This window comes from Balaenoptera borealis, assembly GCF_965194805.1.
Source record: "Balaenoptera borealis genome assembly, chromosome: 14".
NCBI classification, from domain to species: Eukaryota; Metazoa; Chordata; class Mammalia; order Artiodactyla; family Balaenopteridae; genus Balaenoptera; species Balaenoptera borealis.
This window is the reverse complement of record NC_138875.1, coordinates 67,446,338-67,471,896: the sequence shown is the minus strand read 5'-3', so window position 1 is coordinate 67,471,896 and position 25,559 is coordinate 67,446,338. Positions and strand designations below refer to the sequence as shown.

Sequence of the window (25,559 nt, the reverse complement as noted above, 5' to 3'; positions counted from 1 at the left end):
TCTGAGAAGAATTCCACATGGAATTCCACCTCTGTCAGAAACCAGCTGTCTTTGAAGGCATCTGTATTTATCTTTAGCTCCCAGAAGATGGCAGGAAAGTGATGAGGGAAGTGACTTGAATTTGAAACTGGAGGCCGGGATCCACTGTGTTACCTCGGGTGAATCAATTCATGTCTCTGAACTTCACTTTTTCCTGCCTGCTACGTGTACAGACTGGAGCAAGACCCCATCCTTAAGCTGAGATGTGGCTGGGCAATGACATTCCTACACTGAGGAGGTACCCACACTTTGAGATAAGATTGTTTAAGGCAGGTTTTCTCAACTTAGATGCTGTGGACATTTTGGGCTGGGTAATTCTTTGCGGTGGGGCTGTCCTGTGCCCTGTAGGATGTTCGGCAGCATCCCTGGCCTCTGCCCACTAGATGCCAGTAGCACTCCTCTTCCCCTGTTGTGACAACCAAAGATGTCTCTAGAAATTGCCTTTGACAATTGTCCCCTGGGGAGCAGATTCACCCCTGGTGGAGAATCACTTGTCTAAGGTTTAAATAATCCTGATGGCAATCCGTGTGATTTCAACCTGTTCTCTCCCAGGAATTCAAGTGACTTGGACTGATGGTCTTATAGACGTAATCACAAACCTACCCTCATTTTTATCTTCCTCCCATTTCCCCCCTCTCTTTAAGTATAGGAAAAAATGTACATTTTTAGAGCACATTTGTGCGAAACGCTCAAAATCAGGTTTCTTGGTTATTGCTATGAATGATTTGTAATATACTCCACAGTAGTGGAGCAGTGAAACTGAGTGGTAATTAGCAACCAATGTTAACTGAGCACTTATTATATACCAGACACAGTGTTATGAGCGTCTGTATTGATGGTTGGCATGATCATTCTTTCTGATGAGGACACCGGCTTCGGCTTGTTCAAAGTCACGCAGCTGGCAAGTGGCAGGGCTGAGATGCAAACCTGACGTGCTGGATTTGAAGTCCTGTGCACTTAATGGTTCTGCTATAATGAAGGGCCCTTCTCCTGCCCAAATTCCCTGGGCTATCGTGAATTGCTCCGAGCTATTGCTTCCTCAGAGACAGGAATTTTTAAATGAAGAAGGGCAGCCAGCTAGAGCCTGGTATGCTGGCCGAGGTGAGGCCGCTGGGGATGATTCATCAATGGAAACTTTTACTATGGCCACCGTCTGGCCATGTGGGTTCTATCCAGGTCAGGAAATCTCCACATCTCGTATTTGTGGTGTTCTGGGGGCAGGGCTGTGAAGGGCCAGGGCCTCCTGGGGAATCCCTACATGCCTCTCTGGAGAGCCACCCATAAAACCCTCGCTATCTTTGTCAGAGCCTCATTACTTTTCATGCTGTGGTTTATGTCTTCTGGATGGGACCCCCAGCAGCCATCTACCATGCCGCCACCAAAGAAGGGAAGCTGCAACAAAGCCACGAAACTCAATAAAGACTGCATTAGTATTGCTAACAAGGACGATGACAGTAATAGTAACAAACTGTTATTTTTTGAGCCTGCTGGGCCCAAGGGATACAAGAACCAATTGGATACATTCCTAGCAAGCAAGGTATGTGTTTGAGTCTCTGAACATATAAACAGATCATTTCGATAAGCTGCAGCAAGTGCTGTGTAGCTATAGGAGCCATGGGAGTGCAGATGAGAGAAACAAGACCTAGCCTAGGCAGTCAGGGAGGTCTTTCTGGAGGAGGTGATACTGCGGATCCATTGTTATTTCTTTCATAGACTTGTTTCTCCTCCCCCATCTTCAATAGACCCCAGGCTCCCTGACAGTGCAGACTGTGTCTGTTTACATATTGCTGCATTTTTGCCATATTTTCAGGACCTAACACCATTGTTCCCAAACTATACACCATGATGCCCCCGGGTGCCACCATGAACTCATAGGGGTGCTGTGAGATTTTTAAAAAATGTTGAGGAGACACAGTGACATCTTCCAGCCTCATGTGAACTCCTAGCTTGAGAAAGTTCATCAGATTGAGTTTTAACATCAGATTGAGCTACATTCTTTTTTTTTTTTTTTTGGGGGGGTGCATATAGATTGCAGTTTATTTACTTTTTTTAACATCTTTATTGGAGTATAACTGCTTCACAATGGAGCGACATTCTTTTTGATGATGCCCCATCTTTGCAAAGCTAGGTTTTCTGTGGTTGTTGTGCTAAAAAGCAAGAACTGTGACAAAATCAGTGTGGAACAGGAGATGCAGGTGGCAGAGTCCAGTCTGATGCTAAGAGTCTGAGAAGTTTGGCAGAGCCCAGCAGGCACACACACTCCCGCAGCAGTAGTTGGATTATTACTGTAATTGTAAATAAGTGTTACTTAAGAACGAAATAAAAATTTTACAATCTTTTCTCTCAATTTATGTGCATTACTTTCTCAAGCAGCTCCTAAGTTGTCAGGATACAGCTGCTTATTAAGTGGTTTGGACCTAACTGCTTAATAAATAGAATTGTTAGGTATTCTGGCCTAGGAAATCTACGAAACAATCCTGACACTCCAAAGATACCGTGAGTTGAGAAAGTTTGGGAACCTCTGTCCTAGCGTGCACTTGCAGATAAGAGGACTTGTTAAATGACCGAATTACATCCAACAAACCTGCATGGTAGGAAGTAGTAATCCATTTTCACAGATGGGGGCCCTAGGTCCAGAGAGGGCAAGCTACTGGTCCAAGGTCACCCAGCAGAGCTGGAGGTGGGTCTGACAGCAAATTTCAGACTCTTCCCTCTACCTACGCCTGACCTGTCTATTCTTGAAGGGGCCTGGCGTAAATGGACCAGGAGTGAAAAGACATGGCTTTGAGCCCCAGCTGGACCAAACGAGGTGTTGGCAAGTGACTGTGAACAGAGGCTGCAGATGTCCAGAGCTTATACGATTTGCTTGTTGGTGGAAAGTCTTGGTCAACAGTAGAGCCCCAGAGCTTCACCCGGGAACCAGGGCTGCAGAGTACGAGGTAGGAAGAAGACACTTTGGGGGTTAGGCAGGCTTTAGCTGGAATCCTGGGTTTTCCCCTTCCTTGCTGTGTGACCTCAGGAAAGCTGCTCACCCTCTCTGGGCCTTCTCTGCCTGCTTTTAAGTGGACACGCAAACCATTCATGCAGTTTTGTGAGGGTTAAATGTGTGAATGTTGGGGAAGGGCTGGGCACAGCCAAGGTGCTCATCAAATCAGGGCTGTTTCCTTGGTTCAGCAGAAGAAACATTTTAAAGCTGTTTTATTGGACTTCCGTGGTAGCACAGTGGTTAAGAATCCGCCTGCCAATGCAGGCGACACAGGTTCGAGCCCTGGTCCAGGAAGATCCCACATGCCGTGGAGCAACTAAGCCTGTGTGCCACAACTACTGAGCCTGTGCTCTAGAGCCCACTAACCACAACTACTGAGACCGTGTGTCACATTTACTGAAGCCCACTTGGCTAGAGCCCGTGCTCCGCAACAAGAGAAGCCACCGCAATGAGAAGCCCACGCACCGCAACGAAGAGTAGTCCCTGCTCCCCGCAACTAGAGAAAGCCCGTGTGCAGCAACGAAGACCGAACGCAGCCAAAGATAAATACATAAATAAATTTAAAAAAAAATAAAGCTGTTTTATGTCCAATAACCTTGTTAAAAATACTCTCGGAACCCAGATACAACCGCCCCCTCAATCTGGGCACCTTTTTGCTAGAATCTGACTATCCTTCTGCCTCGTGTGTCATCTCCCGTCAGCCTCACCTGCCTGGAACAATGCTGGAACCCCATGCTGGGTTCTCCTGGCATCTGGGAGGAGGATGGCGTGTCTCCTGACACCCAGCTTGACTCGTGAACTCATTAGCATGGGTGTCAGGGACACCTTCTCACCAGAGCTCTGCAGATCTTAGGGAAAGGCGGCGGCCCCGGAGGGAGCGGGGCTGCTTCTCGGAAACCCAGCAGCTGCTGCAGCCCAGAGGGTCTTTGGAGGCTGTGCCTCATTAGTGAGGTGCCTTTTCTTCCTTTTAAAAAAATATTTCCACCTTTCAGTATTTTAAAGGGGAAATGGGAGCTGTATTTGCTTCCTGGGCTGCTGTAACAAACTGCCACAAACAGGGGTCGTAGGACAACAGCCGTTCCTTGTCTCATAGCTCTGGAGGCTAGAAGCCTGAAATCAAGGAGGCAGCAGCAGGGCCCTGCTCCCTCTGAAACCTCTGGAAGGAAGATGCTTCCCTGCCTCTCCCTGGCTTCTGGTGGTCTCTGGCAATTCTTGGCATCCTTGACTTGCAGGTACAACGCTCCCATCACTGCCTCTGTCATCACGCGATGCTCTCTGCCTGTGTCCGTGTCTCCATGTGAGTCCAAATTTCCCTCTTTTTGTAAGGACACCAGTCACTGGATTAACGCCCACCATAATCTGGTATGACCTCATCCTAACTTGATTATATCTGCAAAGACCCTATTTCCCCAAACCTCTTGGTTACAGGTACTGGGGGTTAGGACTTCGACATTGTTTGTGGGGGGGACACAATTAAACCCCAAACAGGAACCAACCAGTCAGTGTCAGAACTTGGCCCAAAGGTGTGGGGACTGGGAAGGGATGTGGTGGTGGCTAAGGGGTGAGGACCACAGACTACAATTCCACTGGGACAGCCCTGTGTGAGTTTGCGCCCTGCCACCCATGGTGAAATGATGGCGGCGCCAGGCTGGTGGAAGGGATGCTGGCCTTGGAGATCAGAGCCCTAAACCTGAATCCTAGCTCTGCCCACAAAGAAGTTTTGTGACCTTAGTCATACTTCCCTTTGAGAATCAATTTCCTTTACATACCCCCCTCCACACACGCATTTATACATGTGTGTGTGCACATATATACATTCACAAAAATACATATATATATAATCTAGTTAGCAATGTATTTTACACATGATAACTACTGTTATCTGTATCTTCCTCTGAGCTTTAGTTTCCTTAATGTATATGTGCATGTATATACACACATACTGTACACATATATACATATATGTTCACAAATACATATAACATGCTTAGCAAAATGTCTTACACATTCGATAGATAACTATTTTTATTATCTGTAAAATGAGGGCAGCTGTATTTTATCTCAAGGTTATCCTCAATTGCATTTTATCTCCCAGATTCCCTTCAGCTCTGAAATTCTAGGACTCAGACTAAATTCTAGGACTAAGGCAGATGGGAACACAGGGTTGTGTGGTCCAAGATTCCCTGTTACTTGCGCAAACAGAATAATAAAGTCTCTCCTTTTCTGTGCAGAGCTTTTTATTGCGATGAATTCCCACTTGTCTGTATTTGCTTTTGTTGCCTGTGCCTTTGGTGTCATATCCGTGAAATCATTGCCAAGACCAATGTCAGGGAGCTTTTCCCCTATGTTTTCTTCTAGAATTTTTACAGTTTCAGGTCTTACATTTAAGTCTTTAACCATTTTGAGTTGATTTTTGTGTATGGTGTCAGATAAGGGTCCAATTTCAAAGAAAACAATCAGTGAGAGAAATCTTCAATGTACTGAATGAGAGAACATATTTGCAACCCATGTATCTGATAAGGGGTTAATTTCCAAAATACGTAAGGAACTCCTACAACTCAATAGCCGACAAACAAATAACCCAATTAAAAAATGGGCAAAGGACTTGAATAGACATTTCTCCAAAGAAGATATACAAATGGCCAACATGTACACGAAAGATGCTCAACGTCATGGTCATCAGGGAAATGCTAATCAAAACTACAATAAGATATCACCTCACACATGGTAGGATGGTTATTATCAAAGAAACAAAAGACAGCAAGAGTTGGTGAGGGCATGAAGAAGAGGGAACCCTTGGTGGGAATGCAAAATGGTGCAGCCGCTATGGAAAAAAAAAACAGTGTGAAGGTTCCTCAAACAATTAAAGATAGAACAAGCATTATGATCCAGCAATCCCTCTTCTGGGTATTTACCCAAAATAACTGAAATCAGGATCTTGAAGAGATTTTAGCACTGCTGTGTTCATTGCAGCACTATTTCCACTAGCCAAGATGTGGAAACAAACATCACTGATGGATGAATGGATACAGTAAACGTGGTATATACATACAACGGAATATCATTCAGCTTTGAAAAAGAAGGAAATTCTGCCATATGTGACAACATGGATGGACCTTGAGGACATTATGATGAGTGAAATAAGCCAGTCACAAAAGGACAAATACTGTCTGGTTCTACTTATAGGATGCATCTAAAATAGTCAAATTCAGGGACTTCCCTGGTGGTCCAGTGGGTAAGACTCCACGCTCCCAATGCAGGGGGCCTGGGTTCGATCCCTGGTCGGGGAACTAGATCCCACATGCATGCCACAACTAAGAAGTCCGCATGCCGCAACTAAGAATCCACATGCCGCAACTAAGAGTCCGCATGCCGCAACTAAGAGTTCGCGTGCCACAACTAAGAAGTCTGCATGCCGCAGCTAACAGCCCACATGAAACAACTAAGAAGTCTGTATGCCGCAACTAAGAGCCCACATGAAACAACTAAGAGCCTGCATGCTGCAACAAAGATCCTGTGTGCCACAACTAAGACCCAGTGCAGCCTAAATAAATAAATATTTTTTTTAAAATGGAAATTTATTTTAAAAAATAGTCAAATTCTTACCATATGATCCAGCAATGCCACTCCTGGGCATATATCTGGGCAAAACTATAATCCAAAAAGATACATGCGCCCTTATGTTCATAGCAGCACTATTCACAACAACCAAGACTTGGAAACAACCTAAATGTCCATCGACAGATAAATGGATAAAGAAGATGTGGTACATATATACAATGGAATACTACTCAGCCATAAAACAGAATGAAATAATGCCATTTGGGGCATCATAGATGCAACTAGAGATTATCGTGCAAAGTGAAGTAAGTCAGAAAGAGAAAGACAAATACCATATGATATCATGTATACGTGGAATCTAAAATATGACACAAATGAACCTATCTGTGAAACAGAAACAGACTCATGGACATAGAGAACAGACTGGTGGTTGCCAAGGGGGTGGGGGGAGGGATGGGGTGGGAGGCTGGGGTCAGCAGATGTAGGCTTTTATATATGGAGTGGATAAGCAGCAAGGTCCTACTGGATGGCACAGAGAACCATGTTCAATAGTGTATGATAAACAATAATGGAAAAGAGTATAAAAAAAAAGACTGTATATATATGTATAACTGAATCACTTTGCTGTATAGCAGTAATTAACTCAAGATTGGAAATCAACTATGCTTCAATAAAAAAATCTTTTAAAAAAGGTCAAATTCACAGAACCAGAGAGCGAAATGGTGGCTGCCTGGGGCTGGAGGGAAGGGAAACGGGGAAATTGCTTATCAACAGGCATAAAGTTCCCATTACGCAAGGTAAGTAAGTTCTAAAGATCTGCTGTACAACACCATGCCTTTGAGTTAATGATACTCTATTATACACTTAAGGATTTGCTAAAAGGGTCCATTTCATGTTGTGTTCTTACCACACCTTCCCCCTTTTTGAGAAGAGAAAATGGGAACCCAGAAACATAAATCTTCCTCTAATAAAGGAATCAGATGTCAATTAAGGAAAATTTATGAAGTAGATGATGTGCACTTAAATTTTTCATTTATTTGGGTCTGTGCGATAAATCCCTTTCGTGGGCTGAGAAAGCTGAATTTATGGACTAGCACAGGGGACCCTGGCCTTGGCTGCCTCATGGATAGAAAGAGAGGAAGGTCTCCCTAGAGTTTGAATTTGACCATGCTCTGTTCTTTATCAGAAGCAACGAACATCTCTGTTATTAATTAATTATGTGAATGTGAATTAATGCGTGTGACGGCCCAGAATGGTGCCTGGCATACAATAAGTGCTCAATAAGTACAGGCATACCTTGCTTTATTGCGCGTTGCTTTACTGCGCTTCATAGATACTGTGTTTTTTTTTTGTTTGTTTTTTGTTTTACAAATTGAAGGTTTGTGGCAACCCTGCGTGGTCAGGTGAGGGTTAGCATTTTTTTTTAGCAATAAAGTCTTTTAAAATTAAGGTACATACATTTTTTTTTAAAGACGTAATGCTATAGCACACTTAATAGATTACAGTATAGGCTAAACGTAACTTTTATATGCACTGGGAAACCCAAAATTTTGCTTTATTGCAATATTTTCTTTTATTGTGGTGGTCTGGAACTGAACCCACAGTATCTCTGAGGTTTGCCTGTATCTGTTTATCCAATGGAAAAGGACAAGGATTTTCTTGCTTTCCAATTGTCTTCCAAACAGTGAATGCTTTTGTCCATCTAAATGGCAGGGCTGCTTGTTTGTGGCCAAGAAAAAACTCCACAAAGCCTGTTTTGATACTTGTGAGAAGTGACAAAACACAGCTACTTCAGGAGAGAGCCACGTCCTTAAGTTACACTCTGTTCATCACATAAGATGTAGTTTACAATTAACATAAACATACAATAAACATCTATTTTTTTGTTGTTGTTTAAAGTCTGATTCCCCAGCACTATCGAGACCTCAGTGCAGCTCTGGGAGCTTGGGCTGGCTGTGCCCTTAATGGATCTCTTCAAAACACACTCATAAAATAGCAGTGCAGCTGACATCTCTAAACCCCAGGAATTGCGTGAGGCTTTGTTCCTTCTGCAGAGCCTCACGCTTTTCTTAAGCAATGGGTCCGATCCCTGTCAGCACATCAGAAACCTTGGGGAGCTTTTGAAACTCACGCTACACCTCAGACCAATTGCATCCGAATCTCCAGGGCGTTTTAAAACATCCTAGATGATTCCCATGCGCCATCAAGGCTGAGACCCCCCCCCAGACCCCTGCTCTCCACCTCCTCTGCCTGGTGAGAATACGCAGTTACTCTTCCATTCTCAGAGTGACCCTGGAAGCCTTTTTCTGAGTTTTTATGGTAGAGAAACCCCCAAAGTGCTTTTTTAACCAAACGTTTGCTTTGACGGCTCCATAGAGGAGGTCAAAGAGAGTCTAAATCACTCTATTTACTGCCCTGCGGACTGCTCAATTTTAATCGCTTAGAGTCAGGCAGGCCTGGGTTTGCCTCTGGCCTCCTTCTTAACTAACTAGCTGTGTGACCTGGGGCAATGATTTCACCTCTTTGAACCTTAGTATCCTCTTCGGAAGATGGAGACAGTACTGCCATGCTCACGAAGCTACCCAAGGGAGAAGAGAGGGAAATCTGGTAAAGGACTCAGCACAGTGCCTGATGAACTTACCGTAAATGTTAGAGTAGCCATGCCCTCAGTCCCTGTTAGCTGCTGTTGGGGGACAGTGATAACAAACGCTCCCAAGAGTGGGGACTGCCTCCTAGCAGCCCAGCCCTCCACCGGGAATAGGAAGAAGCCAACCCCCAGATGCACCCCGGAGGCTCAAGCCAATAAGGAGGACTCACACACACAGTGGGGCAGGCGAGAGGTCCAGATGGGCGTGCCGGTTTCACGGCTGTAGCAGGTCAGGAGGGAGCTCCCTTCCAGCACGAAGCCCGTGTTGCAGGTGTACTGGATGGTGGTGCCCACCAGCAGCACGGGGTCCGAAATCAAGCGGGTCGAGTGGTCTACTTCCCCGGGATCGGTGCAGTACATAACTACACGAGATGAAATCAAACCAGGCGGGTGTTAGGGCCTGATGACCACTGGTTTGCTGAGAACTACAGAATGATCTAGAATGTTTCCTCACTTAGTTCTTTCCCTGTTTGAAAGACACTGCATGCGGCTGGAGAACAGGCCAGGACAACAGAGACTTGAATTTAATTTCACTTTTAGGAATTTGCCCAAAGAAATGTTTGCATCAGGGCCCAAAGACCCATATACAAGGCTGCACATTGCACATAATAATATTATATTTGTAATAGTTAAATAGCAATCCTTTAACAGAAGAGGAGTTAAATATCATGCAACAACCATTCCATGAAATCCTGACCGACCACTAATGAGAACAAAGTGCTCTTTCTCACTGCTTCCTTTGTAGTATTTAACTACAGGAAAATAAGCATCCATTCCATTCATTCATTCATTCACTCATTCATTTATTTGGCCTCACCGTGTCGCTTGTGGGATCTTAGTTCCCCTACCAGGGATTGAATCCCGGGCCCAGGGCAGTGAAAGCGCGGAGTCCTAACCACCGGACTGCTAGGGAAGTCCTGAGTGTCCATTACTTTTAAGTTAAAAAGTCAATACAGATAAAAGGAAAAGAATAAACCAATTAAAAAGGAATGAAGTATGGAAAAGAGAGAAACTGAGTTTTAAATTGACAACTGTAATGTAAATTTTGCACTGTGACTCATGATACACTATTGTTAATATTTATGCAGAAAGGAAACATCTTAAGACTAAATAAAACCTATTTCTCATTGTGCTGCAAAAATAAAAATAAAAAGGAATGAAGTAGATCACGTGTGTGATATGAAAAGATGGCTATTTCTGAGTTGAAGAAAAAAGCTGTTGCAAGGCAGTTTCTAGAAATTGATGCCTATTATGGTAAAATATATCTGCAGCTATTTCTATATGTGTATCCATATATATCTCAACATACACAATACACACACACATACATATTTACGTATGTGTGTAACAGACACATACATACATATGCAATTGGAATAAAACAGAATAAACTTTTGAGAGTGGCCTCATTGCTAGAGAACAGATCATAAGGGATTTTTCACTTTCTACCTCATTATTTTACTACCACTTGATTACCATATTTGTTACTGGCACAATTTTAAGATATAGTTATATATTTACATCTTTTAATGTCAAGAGTGGAGCTTAACCAATGAAAGGTGGTTATAACATTCAGGGACTTCTAGGTGGGACCCCATTGTTCTAGGAGGTTCTTCTGCTCTCATTTCACTAGAAGAGAAGCACTTGGGTGGGTCTGTGTCTTGAACGCAGAGTGAGCGTGGCACCCAGCCTGGGAACATAAACATGCAGGCACACAACAGGCCCAATACACATTTATTTGCTCTACTTTGGGCCCTTTCTTGGCAAAAATTGAGGCATGGGAGGGGACCCCCCCCATAGAGAGCTAGTTATGTCCCCTCCAAGCCCTTAAAAATGTTTAAAAAATAATAATGATGATGTAGATCGCATTGGTGGGTTCGTGATGGATCTCTCGTAATTGCACATCTCACTGTCCATTTTTATTTTCTATCACAATCCACACACATACACACACCCCACATTCTGTTGCAGAAGAAATCGATGTGTTTGTGTAGCTGGTTTTATGAATCTTTAGGAGTTCTTTCATGTTTCCCACCATTATAATTTTCCTTGATGTTGGAATGTTTATGACAGGAATTGTATGTAGTCCCCCCCATGCTTTCCTTCCTTGACAGCCTCTTTCTCTGCTGCACTTAATATTTCTTCTTGGGCAATTGGTGATTTAAGTCATGCTGAACAGATCTACCAAAGTATCACCAAGGATCCAAGGATTCCCAGGAAGAAGGTTGCAGACTAGAGCTTTATGTAGGAGGTGGGAAGCAAATGGATGAGGGGAGAGGCCAAATTTAGCTCCCCCCGCCCCCCCCCCCCCATACTAAGACATCAGGGTAGAAACCATTAGAGGCACTTCCTGTCACTACCCCTCTTCAAGACGCTAAACTCAGCTATCACTAGACACACTTGGCCTGCACTCAGGCAAGCAGGCAGAAGGAACCAGGAGACTGGGCTGGATGCTGTCTGGATAAAGTCAGCTACCTATCAGTGTCTACTTCAATGTAAATGCAAGAGAAAGACCACTGAAGGTTTAGAAACAAGGAGAAGTTTTCTTGTTTCTCTAGATACCTTCACTAAGGCATTGTCAGAAAATTCAAGCTACTTCTTTTAAAAAATTATCATCGATCAAACTATTTCCATTTTGGAAATGTTGAGAAAATAAAACGTGCCTTAAAAAAAAAAAAGTTGGCTACCTACCATAGGGGTTTTGAACTGGGGCTCCAAGGGTCAACTTAGATTTGTTTTGCTTGGCTGCTGCAGGTATTTTAACGACTTGAATTTGAATGATGTTTTTACACAGGCTATATATATTCCTGTTGACCGCAGTCCACACCATTCCCTAATGTCTCATACCCAGCCTGCTTTACTTATTTCCATTATCTGCCAGGCTTTTGAAACCACCTGAGTCTGAGATCCCTGCCCTTGGGCTACAGAATGACATTGGTGAACGGCACCGCTGAGCTGGTGGAGTAGAAGAGAGGCCAGATTCTACCCTGAATAGCTCCTCTGCATTCATGCAAGAAATACTCCATGGGAGGGATTTTCCATCCAATGACCTAGAGGAAAACAACAAGACTACTCTTACTTTTCTCACAAAATGGGGGATCGCTGCTCCAGCTGAGGTCCCACTGGCAGGTGAGGGTGTCGCTCCCCACGATGTCATAGCCGGGGTCACACTGGTAGGTGATTCTGGCTCCCCTCACGAGCTCCGTATGAGAAGTGGTTTTCCAACCATTCTGGATCTCGGGCAAATCTGAGCAGGAGTCGTTCCTTGACACCTCTTTAAAATAAAAACATCATCCTTAGATGGGGAGGTGGCCTTGTTGTTGGGGGTTCCTTTTATGAATGTCAGAGGGAAGAGCAAATAGAAGAAAAAGCCCCCAAAAGTAAGCAACACAACTTCTGAAATCCCTTAGCCTGCAAGAACTCTTCTCTAGGGGGATTTTACAATGATTTCTTCCCATTTTGGATGTGGAACCTCCAGCCAAGCCATCAGAGGACTGCAGCCCCAGCTGATATCTTGACTATAACCTCATGACAGGCCCCAAATCAGGACCATCCAGTATTAACTCCTGAATTCCTGACTCACAGAAACTGTGAGATAGTAAATGTTTACTGCTAATTTTGGGGGGTCATCTGTTACATAGCAATAGGTTGCTACTATACTCAGCCTTGTCCTAAGAATGTCCATAAATCTATGGGTTTGATGGATTAGTCACATACATTTTTGTAATGCAGACTAAGATAAACACATAACTATTAAGACAGAAATAATTATTGGTTGCATTCTTCAAATCCCGTTGCCTACCACCACTGAACATTAACCACACTCCAGAAGATGCTACACACAGCTTATCGTCACAGAATCTTCCTCTGGAATAATTGTTTTCCTCCTGCAAACCTTTGTTACTAAGGTAGCAATCCAAAGCTCACTATTATCACTCTCGCTTCCAAGTGCCCACTGCACAGATTTTGAGAAGAGAGCTAATTATGCCATGTAATTAATTTGCAGCTCTTATGTGCTTCTGGGGAAAGCAAAGCACCTCTACTGTCTGCAGGAAAGTCATTCTGAGAAACAAGCAATGGCTTTTCCTGGGATTTCATCATGATTTTATTTGGGGGAAGGAGATCTCCTGGGTGTCTGCAAGAGGAAGGGGAGTGGGAAATGGCTTCTAGAACTGCTTGGTGGGGAACAGGAGCCTCTATTTTTAGGCCTTTGAAAAATCAGCCAAGCCCGGGATTTGGGACACAGCTGCAAATGTTCAAACTCTGGATGAAAGAGGAGAAATGGGGGCAAATACTGGAAATGTGGTCTGCCTTGTGCCAAATGCTTTGGGACTGAGAAAGGTTTGCTTGTCTGACTTTTCAAGATGAGCCGGCATGGCTACACATTTCCATGGGCCCTCCCATCTCCTCCGTAGCATTCATCACATTTGTCATTCTCAGCGGCTGCCACGATGCAGCAGAGCCTTGATTCAAACCTTGGCCCCACCGTCTACTAACTGGGTGGTTTCGGCTAAGTCACTTAACCTTCTGTTCTTCAGTTCCCAGACTCTACCCCCAGAGATTCAGGAATCTGCATGTTCACCAAACACCCTAGGCAGAGCTTCTGGAATTATCTGTTCCTCTGAACCCTTGTTAACTTTGCTTAGAATGAGAAAACTGGCCCAGGAGTCAGAGAACTCCCCTTCTAATCCTCTTTATTTTAGAAGCTGTGTGACTCCAGTCACGTCAATAAACGTCTCTGGGCCTCACTGTCCTCAATCAGAGAATGGAGACAAGAATCATGACCCTGTCTATCCCTAGAGGCAAGATGAAAACTAATTAATGTGCAGGACACGAGAATAACACTAAGACAAGTTATATGGATTCATTGATTTGTTTGACTAAGATGTTGTGAGTGCCCACTATGTGCCAGGCACCAGGAATATAGAGATCTGAAGTCATGGTTCCATGCTCACAGTCAAGATCAGCACCATGGTCCAACTTTTGGGCAAAAGAAATACCTAAATGTACTGAATACATACCACCACTTCCCAGTCTTATGCTCATGGCAGACATCACTAATCAAACATAGCAATCTCCTTTTTGAATCAAGCTGAAACCTCCCAATCCTTCTCAACACAACATTCCAGGGAGCCACTGTCATTTGATTGGAGTTGACCTACAATATGGAACTTATTTATTATCCTGGGATTAGAGGAATAAACATACAAGTGACCAATATCTCTTTGAAAAACACTGCTTACTTATCTCTGCTTTTTAATTCCTTTCCCTCCCATGTACTTGACCACAGACAACAGCAAAACATAAGAAGCAGTGAGAAGAATGGGTCTTTGCTTCTGTCTGTGCAAAGGAGAATTATGGGAAGTCAGAACCATGTAGGCCCAGTGTTCCTATGGAAGGTTCTGACAGCAGCCAGAGCAGAAAAGCCTCGGCCACTTTCCAGAGCTGGGGTCAGGCCTTGAGATCAGTGTAGGAGCTTCAGTATTCTCTAGATGAGGGGCTTCCCTGGTGGCGCAGTGGTTAAGAATCCACCTGCCAATGCAGGGGACACGGGTTTGAGCCCGGGTCCAGGAAGATCCCACGTGCCACGGAGCAATTAAGCCCGTGTGCCACAGCTACTGAGCCTGCGCTCTAGAGCCCACAAGCCACAACTACTGAAGCCCGCGTGCCTAGAGCCCATGCTCCAGCACAGGAGAAGCCACCACAATAAGAAGCCCATGCACCGCAACAAAGAGTAGCCCCCACTTGCCACAACTAGAGAAAGCCCATACGCAGCAACGAAGACCCAACGCAGACAAAAAAGAAAAAACGAATTCTCTAGATGACAACAGAAACCCCCAACCCTTCCATCTGATTCCTCTACTGGATGGGAGTTGCATCTGTGTCTGGTTAAATCTAGACCCAGGGTAGCAAATACCTCTCCCATGCCCATGACAGACATCACTAATCAATCACAGCATTCTTTTCCACCAACTTCAGGCATGGCCTCCTCTGAAAACAACATGGTCTTCAACCCAGGTAGTCACGGGCAATTGACTGACATCAAAATTAAATACAGAGGTCCACTTTCCTTCTCTGTGAAATTAACCTGTGTTTCTTTAAGAGAAATAAGCAAAAAGTTGAGCTGTTCTCTCTTTTTGTGTCACCCATATTAGCCAGGCTGTGTACCCCTGGGAAGCACTCTCTGGAATCCTGTGCTCATCAGCATATGATCCTGATATTGTCTGTTAATGGGACTCTTCCATTTTCACTAACTGGCTCAAGGGCAGGGAGAGAATTCTATTCATTCCTGTATCCTGATGCCTAGGACAGGGCCTAGCATGAAAGTTTGTGAACCAAACTCTCTGGAAAATGGAGATAATGCGTTTGAAGATGAAATAAAATAATATATGTAAGAGTGCTTGCCAACCGCAAATTGTCACACGAATCTAAGTTTCAGCTTCAATTAACAAGAGCACCTCCTCTTCAAAATATTGCCAAACTGAACAATGGCCAGGCTTTCTGGTCAACCTTGGGCAGCCTTGGATAGAGTCATATTTCTGCCATCAAGCTGAATGCAGTTTTGCAAGACTGACTCGGGCACCAGAGAAGACAAATGAGCAAAACTATGACCTCATCTTCCAGTAGGGAGGGAGGCGGGGAAGAAAGGTCTAAGGAGACAGACTGAAGCCAAGTCACCAGAAACTTTCCCTCCAAAGGCAGCTGACTCTGGAGGGCACATTGCCTGGACAGCCTCTGCCCAGGGCATCACCCAGTAAAGAACGCATGGAAAATGGCAGCAGTCACACTATGAAAATACCTAGCGTCGCGATCAAGGGTAAAAAGGCCCCTGAGAAACATAAAAAAAAAGATCAATACTTGTGATTGCTTCTCTGAGAGGCACCTGCAGAGCAGAGTGGGGATGGGAAGTGTCTACCAGCTGGAAATTAAAAAAAGCAAGGGACTTCTTTTCATATGCATGAGGCTCCTTGAGACAGCCAATGGTCAGGGAACTAGCTTGTATTCTGGAGGCAGGAGGAGATACAAAGAGAACACTTTGTATTAGCTAGAGATGGGCAAATCTTCAAGCCAAGGGGAAGAACCAAAGACATGGAATCGTGCTCAAGCCAGGGTCTTTGGTGGTGGCAGAGAGACTTGGCAGGATCAGTTCTCCTTTTCCCGGTTCCATCTTGGAAATCAAGATGTCAACCTCTTCCCTGGGGGGTGCAAGCAAGTCCCCTAACTGCTGGCTGAATCCTGCCCATTGAAATCCTCAGGAAGCAAGCACCCACCATCTTGGATGCCAAAAGAAGTTAGGTCTTCTCTACCTCTTTGTGTCTCCCAGGTTCTCTGCTGTTGCCAAAAATATTGGGGGTAGAGAAACCCTAAGAGCTGGGAGCCAGGAAGCCTGGGTGTGAGCCCCAGGTCCGCCCCTGATGATCAAGTCCCTCATCCCTGGTGGTCCAGGGCTTCTTGTGCTGTGACGAGACAGGGCTGGACCAGACACTGTCAGTTCAAGTCCCTTCCAGGGCTGGGATCAGTGGGACTTCACAGTGTTCTGGTCCCCTGACTGCTGGCGAGGATAGCAGCTTGGACTAGGGTGGGGGACGTGGACAGATGGAGAAGAGTACTTGGATCTGAGATATACTGTGGCAGGAGAGTTGGGAGGATGGACTGGATACAGGGGAAGCAGCCTGAGAAACCAGGAGAGCTGTGGTCCCGCCTCCTGGGATGGGCAGACAGCAGGAGGCGCAGTGAGTGGTGGTGAGGGCGGGGAGGCAAAGAGGTCGTTCTGTTCTGTCCATGCTAAACCTGAGCTGCCAATGAGACATGCAAGAGCGCGGTGAGCAGGGAGCTGGAGAGATCTGGAGTTCACAGGAGGGGTCAAGGCTGTAGGTACAAACTAGGGGTCAATGGAATATAGATAAGCATTGTTTAAAATCATGGGCCTGGATGACAGCACTCAGATAGAAGGCAGGACAGGGTCCAGGATGGGACCCTCCAAGGTTTAGAGCTTGAGCAGAGGAGGGGGATGGAGCCAGGAATGAATAAGGGGGAGTTTCAGGGTGGGGAGTGAGGAGGGAAGGGTGTGGGTGGATGAAATAATTAAGAAGGGGGTACTGGATGGTCACGTGTGAACTTAGTTTGAACTTTATAGCAGGATTTTTTTTAAAGATGATGGGAAGAGAAAAGGTTTGGAAGACACATTGAGCAGCAAGAAAGAATCTAAAGTATGGGAGAATAGTATGGAGGTTCCTTAAAAAACTAAAAATAGAGCTACCATATGATCCAGTAATACCACTCCTGGGCATATATCTGGAGAAAATCATAATTCAAAAAGATACGTGCACCCCAACGCCAATAGCAGCACTATTTACAATAGCCAAGATGTGGAAGCAACCTAACTGTCCATCAAGAGAGGAATGGATAAAGAAGATGTGGCACCTATATACAATGGAATATTACTCAGCCATAAAAAAGAATGAAATAATGCCATTTGCAGCAACATGGATGGACCTAGAGACTGTCATATGGAATGAAGTAAGTCAGACACAGAAAGACAAATATCACATGATGTTGCTTATATGTGGAATCTAAAAAAAGGGTACAAATGAACTTATCTACAAAACAGAAATAGAGTTACAGATGTAGAAAACAAACTTATGGTTACCAGGGGGAAGGGGGGAAGGGATAAATTGGAGATTGGTATTGACATATACACACTACTATATATAAAATTGATAACTAATAAGGACCTACTATATAGCACAGGGAATTCTACTCAGTACTCTGTAATGGCCTATATGGGAAAGGAATCTAAAAAAGAGTGGATATATGTATATGTGTAACTAATTCACTTTGCTGTACACCTGAAACTAATATAACATTGTAAATCAACTATACTCCACTAAAAATTAAAAAAAATAAAGTATGGGAGGTAGGAGAGAAAGGGCTGTCTTGGTTGGATGGGGCCGCAGGAGAAGAAGAGTCCTTAGGGGAGAGCCAAGCTTCAGTTCAGGCAAGATGGCATAGGTAATGCTTTGAGGAGTTGCAAATATGAAGAGTGTGTTGACGATATAAAGTCACAGCTGACTGCAAATGAAAAATGATGAATCTTAAAGTTATGAGACATTATCTACTAAGTCCTGATATCAACCCTGTGGAGGAGGTATCACTATTTCCATTTTACAGATGACAAAAAAGAGGCTCAGAGAGGTTAAGTGACTTGCCCAAGGTCACACAGTCATCACTGATAATACTAAGATTTGAACCCTGGTCCTTCCGACTAGAGAGACCAACCTCTTAAAAAATCGACGTATATTTACCGTGTCAATATATTAAAAAACCCATGTAGCATAACCCTCCCCAAAAGACATATCTAGAAGAAATTGTCTTAACTTGCACCTAAACCCAAGGAGAAAAAGTGACTGGCTAGGATACTTACCTATGTAGTTCATGATGAATCCCTGGCCCTTCCCAAAGATGAGCCCGGCAGGGTCCGAGTGGAACTGGATGGTTAGGTCCGGCGTGGACGAGTACAGCTTCTGGGGTCCGCTGTTTCCAAGGTACTGCCCCAAGATGTGGGGCATGACCTCATCACCGTCGTAGATGGTCAGGATGTCGCTGTTGCTTAGGTTCAGGCTTGAGGGGCAGAGAGAAGAGGAGGGGTGTTGTGAAGCCAAGTTACAGGCATTCAACAAGGCTTTGATTTCTTTTTTCAAGCAACACTCATTTTCTTGAGATATACTATGTGTCAGATCCCAAGCTAGGAACTGGGGGTGAGGAAGGCATAGACGGAACCTGTGAACAGGATGTGCTGATCCTTCCTAAAAGCATCGCACACAGATCTGTGGATGGACTGGGCTTTTGAAGACTCATTCATGAAATGACCTTCCCGGCGTGGAGCTCACTGCAGAGTCAAGTGCTGCATTGTCTGTAGAATTGCCTTCAAAATCCCCGTCATTAACAACATTTTTTCCTGGGTGAAACTAAGTGCTGGGCATTGAGCCACCTGCTGGGGGTGTGACATGGGTCTTCCATTTTTCTGTGATGCAGAGCAAGCTGACTGCTTGCTAATGATAACTTGCATTCTTATATAAGGTGAAATGATCCTTCCACTTATCGCTGGCAAATTCCTCAAAATCAACCAGCTAATCTATTACGTTTAGGGGACGGAACAGAGAACGGGATGGAGGCACCTTATTCATGAAATATGCTCCAACCTGCCATCACTATTCATAGCATCACAGGATGACACATTTTTAAAGACCCAAACACAATTGAGTACCTTGACACTAAATATTTGGACAGCGATGGACAGTTAATAATCCAGAAAGCACTTCAGTACGGCAAAGAAACCTGTGCTATGTTAGGTGTGCTGGATAAAATTGATCTGTGATTGTAGGAACGCCAGACAATTCAACTTCGGCTGCATCAATCACGGACAGATATTAACTCATGCCTCTTTCCTTCCTTTCTTCTTCTCCACTTCTCTCTTTCTTCCCTTTTTCTCTTATGTCATTCTCCTTTACTTGTATCCCCTCCCTAATATTTCCAAGCACCTACTATGTGCCAGGCACCGTGCTGTGCTCAGAGGACACGAGGAGTCACAGAGCAGTGCTCTGTTTAGACGAGAAAGCCAGGGATTGTGGTAGGAGTTACAGTCAAGGTAGGTGCAGAGAAGTGTGTCTAACTCAGATGGGGGGCATCAGAGAGGCCTCCCTGGAGGAGGTGATCCTCAAGAAAGAGAAGGGGACCGCTAGGCAGATAAACAGGAGGTGGGGGGAGAGGGCAGTGCCTGAGGCAGAGGGAAGAAGGGAGAGGGGTCACAACTCCTGAAGGAACTTCCCTGGTGGTCAGTGTGCCCGGCTTTGGGTATAGACATGGAAGCAGGAGTCAGACCATGAAGGGTTTAGAGAGACGAGTTTAGGTCACCTGGATGTCATCTTGCTGGGGATGGGAGACAGTAAAGGATTTTAAACAGGAGCATCCTGACTGAGCAATTCACTGCCAGAGGAGAGGCGTTCCAGGAACTGATGCAGAACCACAACACCCTCCCACACCCCCCACGCCCCCCGCTTCATCCACTGCCCAAGGGCGGTGTTTGCTGCCACTCCAGGAGCAGGGAGGAGATGTGGAAACCACCCATGTTGTTGGTGCTTCAAGTAGTAAGAACAAAGCAACAGAAACACAAGGCACACTGCTGAAGGTCTGTTTCCAGAGGGCAGGGGACATATTTTATCCACCATAATTCCTCATGTCAAGTTGTCCCAACAGGTGGCTTGGGGAGATTCTAATTGCCCCCATAACCTCCATCAGCTTCCCCGGCACCACCCCCAAACATCCTCTCCTAACAAAAGCTGTGTGCTTGCTTTGCACACAGGGCTTCCAGACTAAGCTCCGTGACTCCGCCTACTCCCTGCCAGTTTACAACCAGGCGACAGCCTCTAAACCCCTATTACATTGACATTCTGGAGTCGCCACCTTCTCTTGCACACAGTAGGTGCTCAATAAATGCTATGCTATGAAAGAGTCTGCTGGAGACCCTATATGACAACAGAAACAGTAGGGTTGATGTCAGTTTTTGAACTATGGAAGAGCCTCTTAACTCTGAGTACCATGAAAACATCAATAGCTCATGAAGTGCTGGATTAGGCTAGTGTGAACGTGGTAGACGGCAGATATTTATTCCATAAGCCAACTTCACAGCCGATCTGCTGGTAACAGTGGGTTGCAGACAGAGCACAACTTGGCTTTATTCTATCATTCATTTCAATGATCTCAATGCAGTAGAAGCATCTTCAAGGGCGCAAACAGCTTTCATCTGAAAACCCTAGCACAACTCTCTGTTCTTTCTAAAACAGGAAGGAGCAGTGCTCTGGAAAGAGCACACAGCCTTGGAAATCAGAAAGCTCTGGTTTCATTCTTGGTTTGACACTTTCATGGAGGGCATGTGTTTTCTCTGAAGTTCCTTGTCTGTGAACAGGGCTTAATATTTCTAGTCTATGTCATGGGCTTTCAGAGTGAGGTAAGGCAGGCAGAAGATCTGGGATCAGACTCTAGGTTCACTGATAGCACCTGAGCAAGTCTGGTCAAGTCACTTGAATGTTATGTCATGTTGTAATGTTACTACGTGCATCACCACCATCATCACCACCACCACCATAATCATCACTATCACTGTCACCATCACCACCACCATCACCATCACCATCATTCTCTTTTTGGATTGCCATTTACACCAAATGACATCAGATGGCTTATGTCTGTGATTCTCAGCTAGAGGTGACTTTGCCCCTTGGAGACAGTTGGCCATGTCTAGAGACATGGTTGTCCCAGTGGGGGAGGGGGAGGTATGCCACTGGTGAGTCCATGTTAGGGAGACTGTTAAACATCCTACAACGCACAAGATAGCCTTCCCCCACAATAAAGAATTTGGACCACAATTATCTGGTCCAAAATGTCAACAGTGCTAAGGCGGAGAAACCCTTATTTATGTGAATGCATTTTGTAAACTGTGTGCAACAAACTATTAAATGCAACTTCTCCTGTCATCCTGGAATTTCAAAGTCCCCTAAGCTAAGAATAAGCCAACAGGGACTAAGCATCCCTACATTCTAAAGGGATAGACATGGCCGTTGTTTAAGACTGGGCTCTCGGGACTTCCCTGGTGGCTCAGTGGTTAAGAATCCGCTTGCCAATGCAGGGGACACGGGTTCGAGCCCTGGTCTGGGAAGATCCCACATGCCGCAGAGCAACTAAGCCCGTACACCACAACTACTGAGCCTGCGCTCTAGAGCACACGTGCCACAACTACTGAAGCCCGTGCACCTAAAGCCTGTGCTCCACAACAAGAGAAGCCACTGTAATGAGAAGTCCGCGCACCGCAAGAAGAGTAGCCCCCGCTTGCCTCAACTAGAGAAAGCCCGCGCACAGGAACGAAGACCCAATGTAGCCAAAAATAAATAAATAAATTTATAAAAAAAAAAAAAAAAGACTGGGTTCTCCAGAAGCTGAGCCTGAGCAAAGATGTGAGTGTCTCTTGGAGTCTGGCTTATCTGGGAGGCCACCCCAGGCAGCAGCGGTGGGGAAGTGACACAGAAGGAAGGGAATGAGCCAAAACATGGTGCACAGATGGGCAAGTTCCACTGTGGGCAGTGGGCTCAATCCTGCAGGAACTGTGAGAGATGGTGCAGAACATACCTTGGGGGAGAGGGAGCTGGGGTATTTATCTTCCAGCTCCCATCCCTCATTGGCTGAGGGATGCTACTAGGGGTACTAAATCTCCAGCACTTCTCACTTGCCCACGTGGTACCAGAGAGAGCCTTCAGGTGAAGAGGGTTGCAGTAGGAAGCCATCATGAGTACACAGTGGCAAGGGCTACAGGGCTTGGATAAGACACCAATGGCATCTGCTACCACCATCTATGCAGCTCTTTCAATCTGAGACCTTCACCCACTTCTAGCTTAATGAAGGCAAGGAATTCATTGGGCCATCAAAGAGGCTTGCAGGAAAGCCTGCCTTAAGGGGCAGGTCACTGTGGGAGGGGAACCATAGGGAGGCGAGAAGGTGTATCACCCTCATCTGGTGAAGAGGGCTTCAAAGAAACTCTTGGTGGCTTGACAGTGACTGCATTTGATGTTCACCAAGAAAAGAGTAATGAGAAAAATCAGCCTGGAGCTGCCTGCCTACCTGGGGGCAGAGCAAAGGGAGAAAGGGGGGTGTTGGGAGTGAGCTACCTATCACTGATGAGAATGGGGATGTTTCCTAGGTCTAGATGTGAACCCTGATGAAGGCAGCCACTGTGCATCTCCTTAAAAATGGTCCCACTCTGAAAGGGCAATGGAATCCAGCAGAGGGGAAGGTCAAGTGCATCCAGGCTCTGCCCATATCAAGTATGCCCCATAAGAGAGAGGAAAAAAAAAAAAATCAGCATTCTACATCTTCTATAATATAACAGTGCAGTGACATTAGACTGTCCTGTGAGAAAGAAGCAGCGCACAAGGCCCTTTCTCATTGCAGAACTCCCAGCCCGAGAAGCCCTGCTGAGGGAAGGGCAAGCTTTTGAAAATGAATAACGTTTAGAGCTGTATGATTATCAGACTGAACTACACTTCTTAGGACCAGAAGACCCATGAAAACAAAGCTTTCAGCCTGAGAAGCAAAAAAAATGGAGAAGGTATGGGAAGGGCAGTGGGAGAAAGAATAAAGTTACTCTCTCCTGTATCCTTCTGGATCCATCTTCTTGAGAGGCTGGTTCCCATGACATATACAAGTGCTGATAATTCATTTTCCCTCCTGATCCAAAGACGAGCCTGAGTTTTTGCTGGCCCATCCAGCTGTGTTTGATATACTGAGTACATCCAGGGTCCCTGCTGCTGGGCCATCCTCAGCAGCTGAGAGGAAAATGCAGAGACTTAATGGCAGAGAGACTGGCCAAAGGGTAGAGCAGGGTTTTCTGCCGAGGACGGAAGAGAGATGTCAGCCAGATACAATCTGAGGAGGTGCCAAGAAATCAGGGTGTCAGTTTTACTCCAGAACTAGTGGGAGATGGAGTGGCTCCGGCAGGCAGGTGGGTTTGATCTGACTGGAACTGGGTGTAGCAGGTCCCCCACAGGGAGAATTCCACGGGAAGACAGAGCTCCCCAAGGCCAGCCCCTGCATGTGCCAGCCCCTCTTAACTGCCAGAGGGAAAGGCTTTCCTTGGGCACAGGGTCTTGAGCTCCTGCCAGAAGACCTCAGCTTCTGTGTCTCCTCCTACACCACAAGCCACCCGTTTTTCCTTGGTCTCTGCCATAGGCTTTTCTCCATCTTTCAGCTGGATTGTGGGGCAGGACCTCACGGCTTACTACCTCCATCCTTCCCTGGTCCCAATCCCTCTCCCATCAGCACTCAGGGAAATCCTTCCGAAACACAAACCTGGACCCTTCACTTGACAGTTCAATAGATGAGCAAACATGGTCTATTCATACCATGGAGTCTTACTCAGCCATGAAAAGGAATGAAGTACTGACACACGCTACGACATGGATGAGACTTACAAAAGAGACAGTTTAAAAAAGGCTACATGTTGTGTGATTCCATTTATAAGAAATATCCAGAAGAGGTAAATCCATAGAAACACAAAGCAACTTGGTGATTGCCAAGGGCTAGGGAGACAGGTGAGGAGGATGGAGTGTGATTGCTTAATAGATATGGGTTCGTTTTGGGGATAATGAAAATGTGGTAGTTACACAGCATTGTGAATGCACTAAATACCGCTGAATTGTATATGATAAAACGGTTCACATCATGTTATGTGAATTTCATCTCAATTAAAAAAAAAGCCACCTTACTTTAGGTAAAGTACAAGTTTTTGATCCCAGTGTTAAGACTGTATCTATGTTTTCACCCCCTCCCCTCCTCACAGCCTCATCTCTCCAACCCAATATTCCAACCCAAATATTTTACCCTCCAGCCAGACTGAATTACTTGTCAATCTCGCCAAAGAAGGTGGCCCTTGCCCACCTCTGGGGCTTTCGACATGCTGTTCCCTGGACCCTGTATCCTTCCTTAGCCTTCCCTCTCTAAACCTGGGTAACCCCTCCCATCTTTTACTCTCAGTCTTTCAAGATTCGCTGACGCACAGAGCTCCCCCCTCCCCACCTTGAGTCCGGACTGGAAGCCCCTCTGTGCTCACCCCTCATACGGAGCTCAGCACTCGTGCCCCAATGGCCTGGCATGTCTGCACGAGACCAGAGGCTCCCTGGGGCTGGGGAGCACGTGTGCCTGCTTACAGCTGTGTCCCCAGCTCTTGGCACAGTACTGAGTGTGTGCTGGGTGAATCAGCAGCAGCCCAGAGCGGTTGTCCGGGTCTCAGCCTCAGCTCCCACCCAAGGCGGACTGTGGCTGATGCCGTCTCTGCCTGGGACCCTGACCCCAAATGGATTGTTACCTGTACCAGCCTTGGGAGCGGGACTTCTCTGGCCCTGGCTGCTTTGAGGACTTGCTCCCAGAGGTTAATTTGGAAGGCCTAAGTGATGGGAGCTGCCCCCAATGATTTCTGCCCCACCTGCCTCCTGGACCCCTGTTGCCCACTCCCTTCATTCTTCTTAGATATGCAGGTCACCAGAATCAAGCCTGATAACACGACGCCCCTACATGCCTGATAAGCCACTTCAATGTCAACCCATGACCTTGACCAGCTGGGTTCTAGTTTCCTCCCCTCCCCCACCCTGATCCTGCTCCAGGCACATCCCGAGCCCCGTCCAGTGCCTGAGCAAGCATTTGTGGGCACGCCATCCTCTGCTTCCACTTCTGAATTCCTCTTTCAACTCTTCTCTGTATCAGAGCTGTAAAAACACCGGT

General features: G+C 45.7%; 1 protein-coding gene across 4 annotated transcripts in view; it reads right to left on the bottom strand.

The window, feature by feature from the left end:
* Nucleotides 1-25,559, bottom strand: part of SEZ6L (seizure related 6 homolog like) — a 199,479-nt gene that overhangs the window by 19,730 nt on the left and 154,190 nt on the right. For 3 of the 4 annotated variants that reach the window (XM_082355034.1, XM_082355035.1, XM_082355036.1), the window contains exons 10-12: nucleotides 18,658-18,854; nucleotides 12,313-12,507; nucleotides 9,404-9,595 (exon numbers count right to left, since the gene is read on the bottom strand). In XM_082355034.1, the coding sequence (XP_082211160.1) occupies nucleotides 9,404-9,595; nucleotides 12,313-12,507; nucleotides 18,658-18,854 (584 nt within the window). The remainder of the gene's footprint in view (nucleotides 1-9,403; nucleotides 9,596-12,312; nucleotides 12,508-18,657; nucleotides 18,855-25,559) is intronic. The other variant, XM_082355037.1, reaches the window with a different exon arrangement.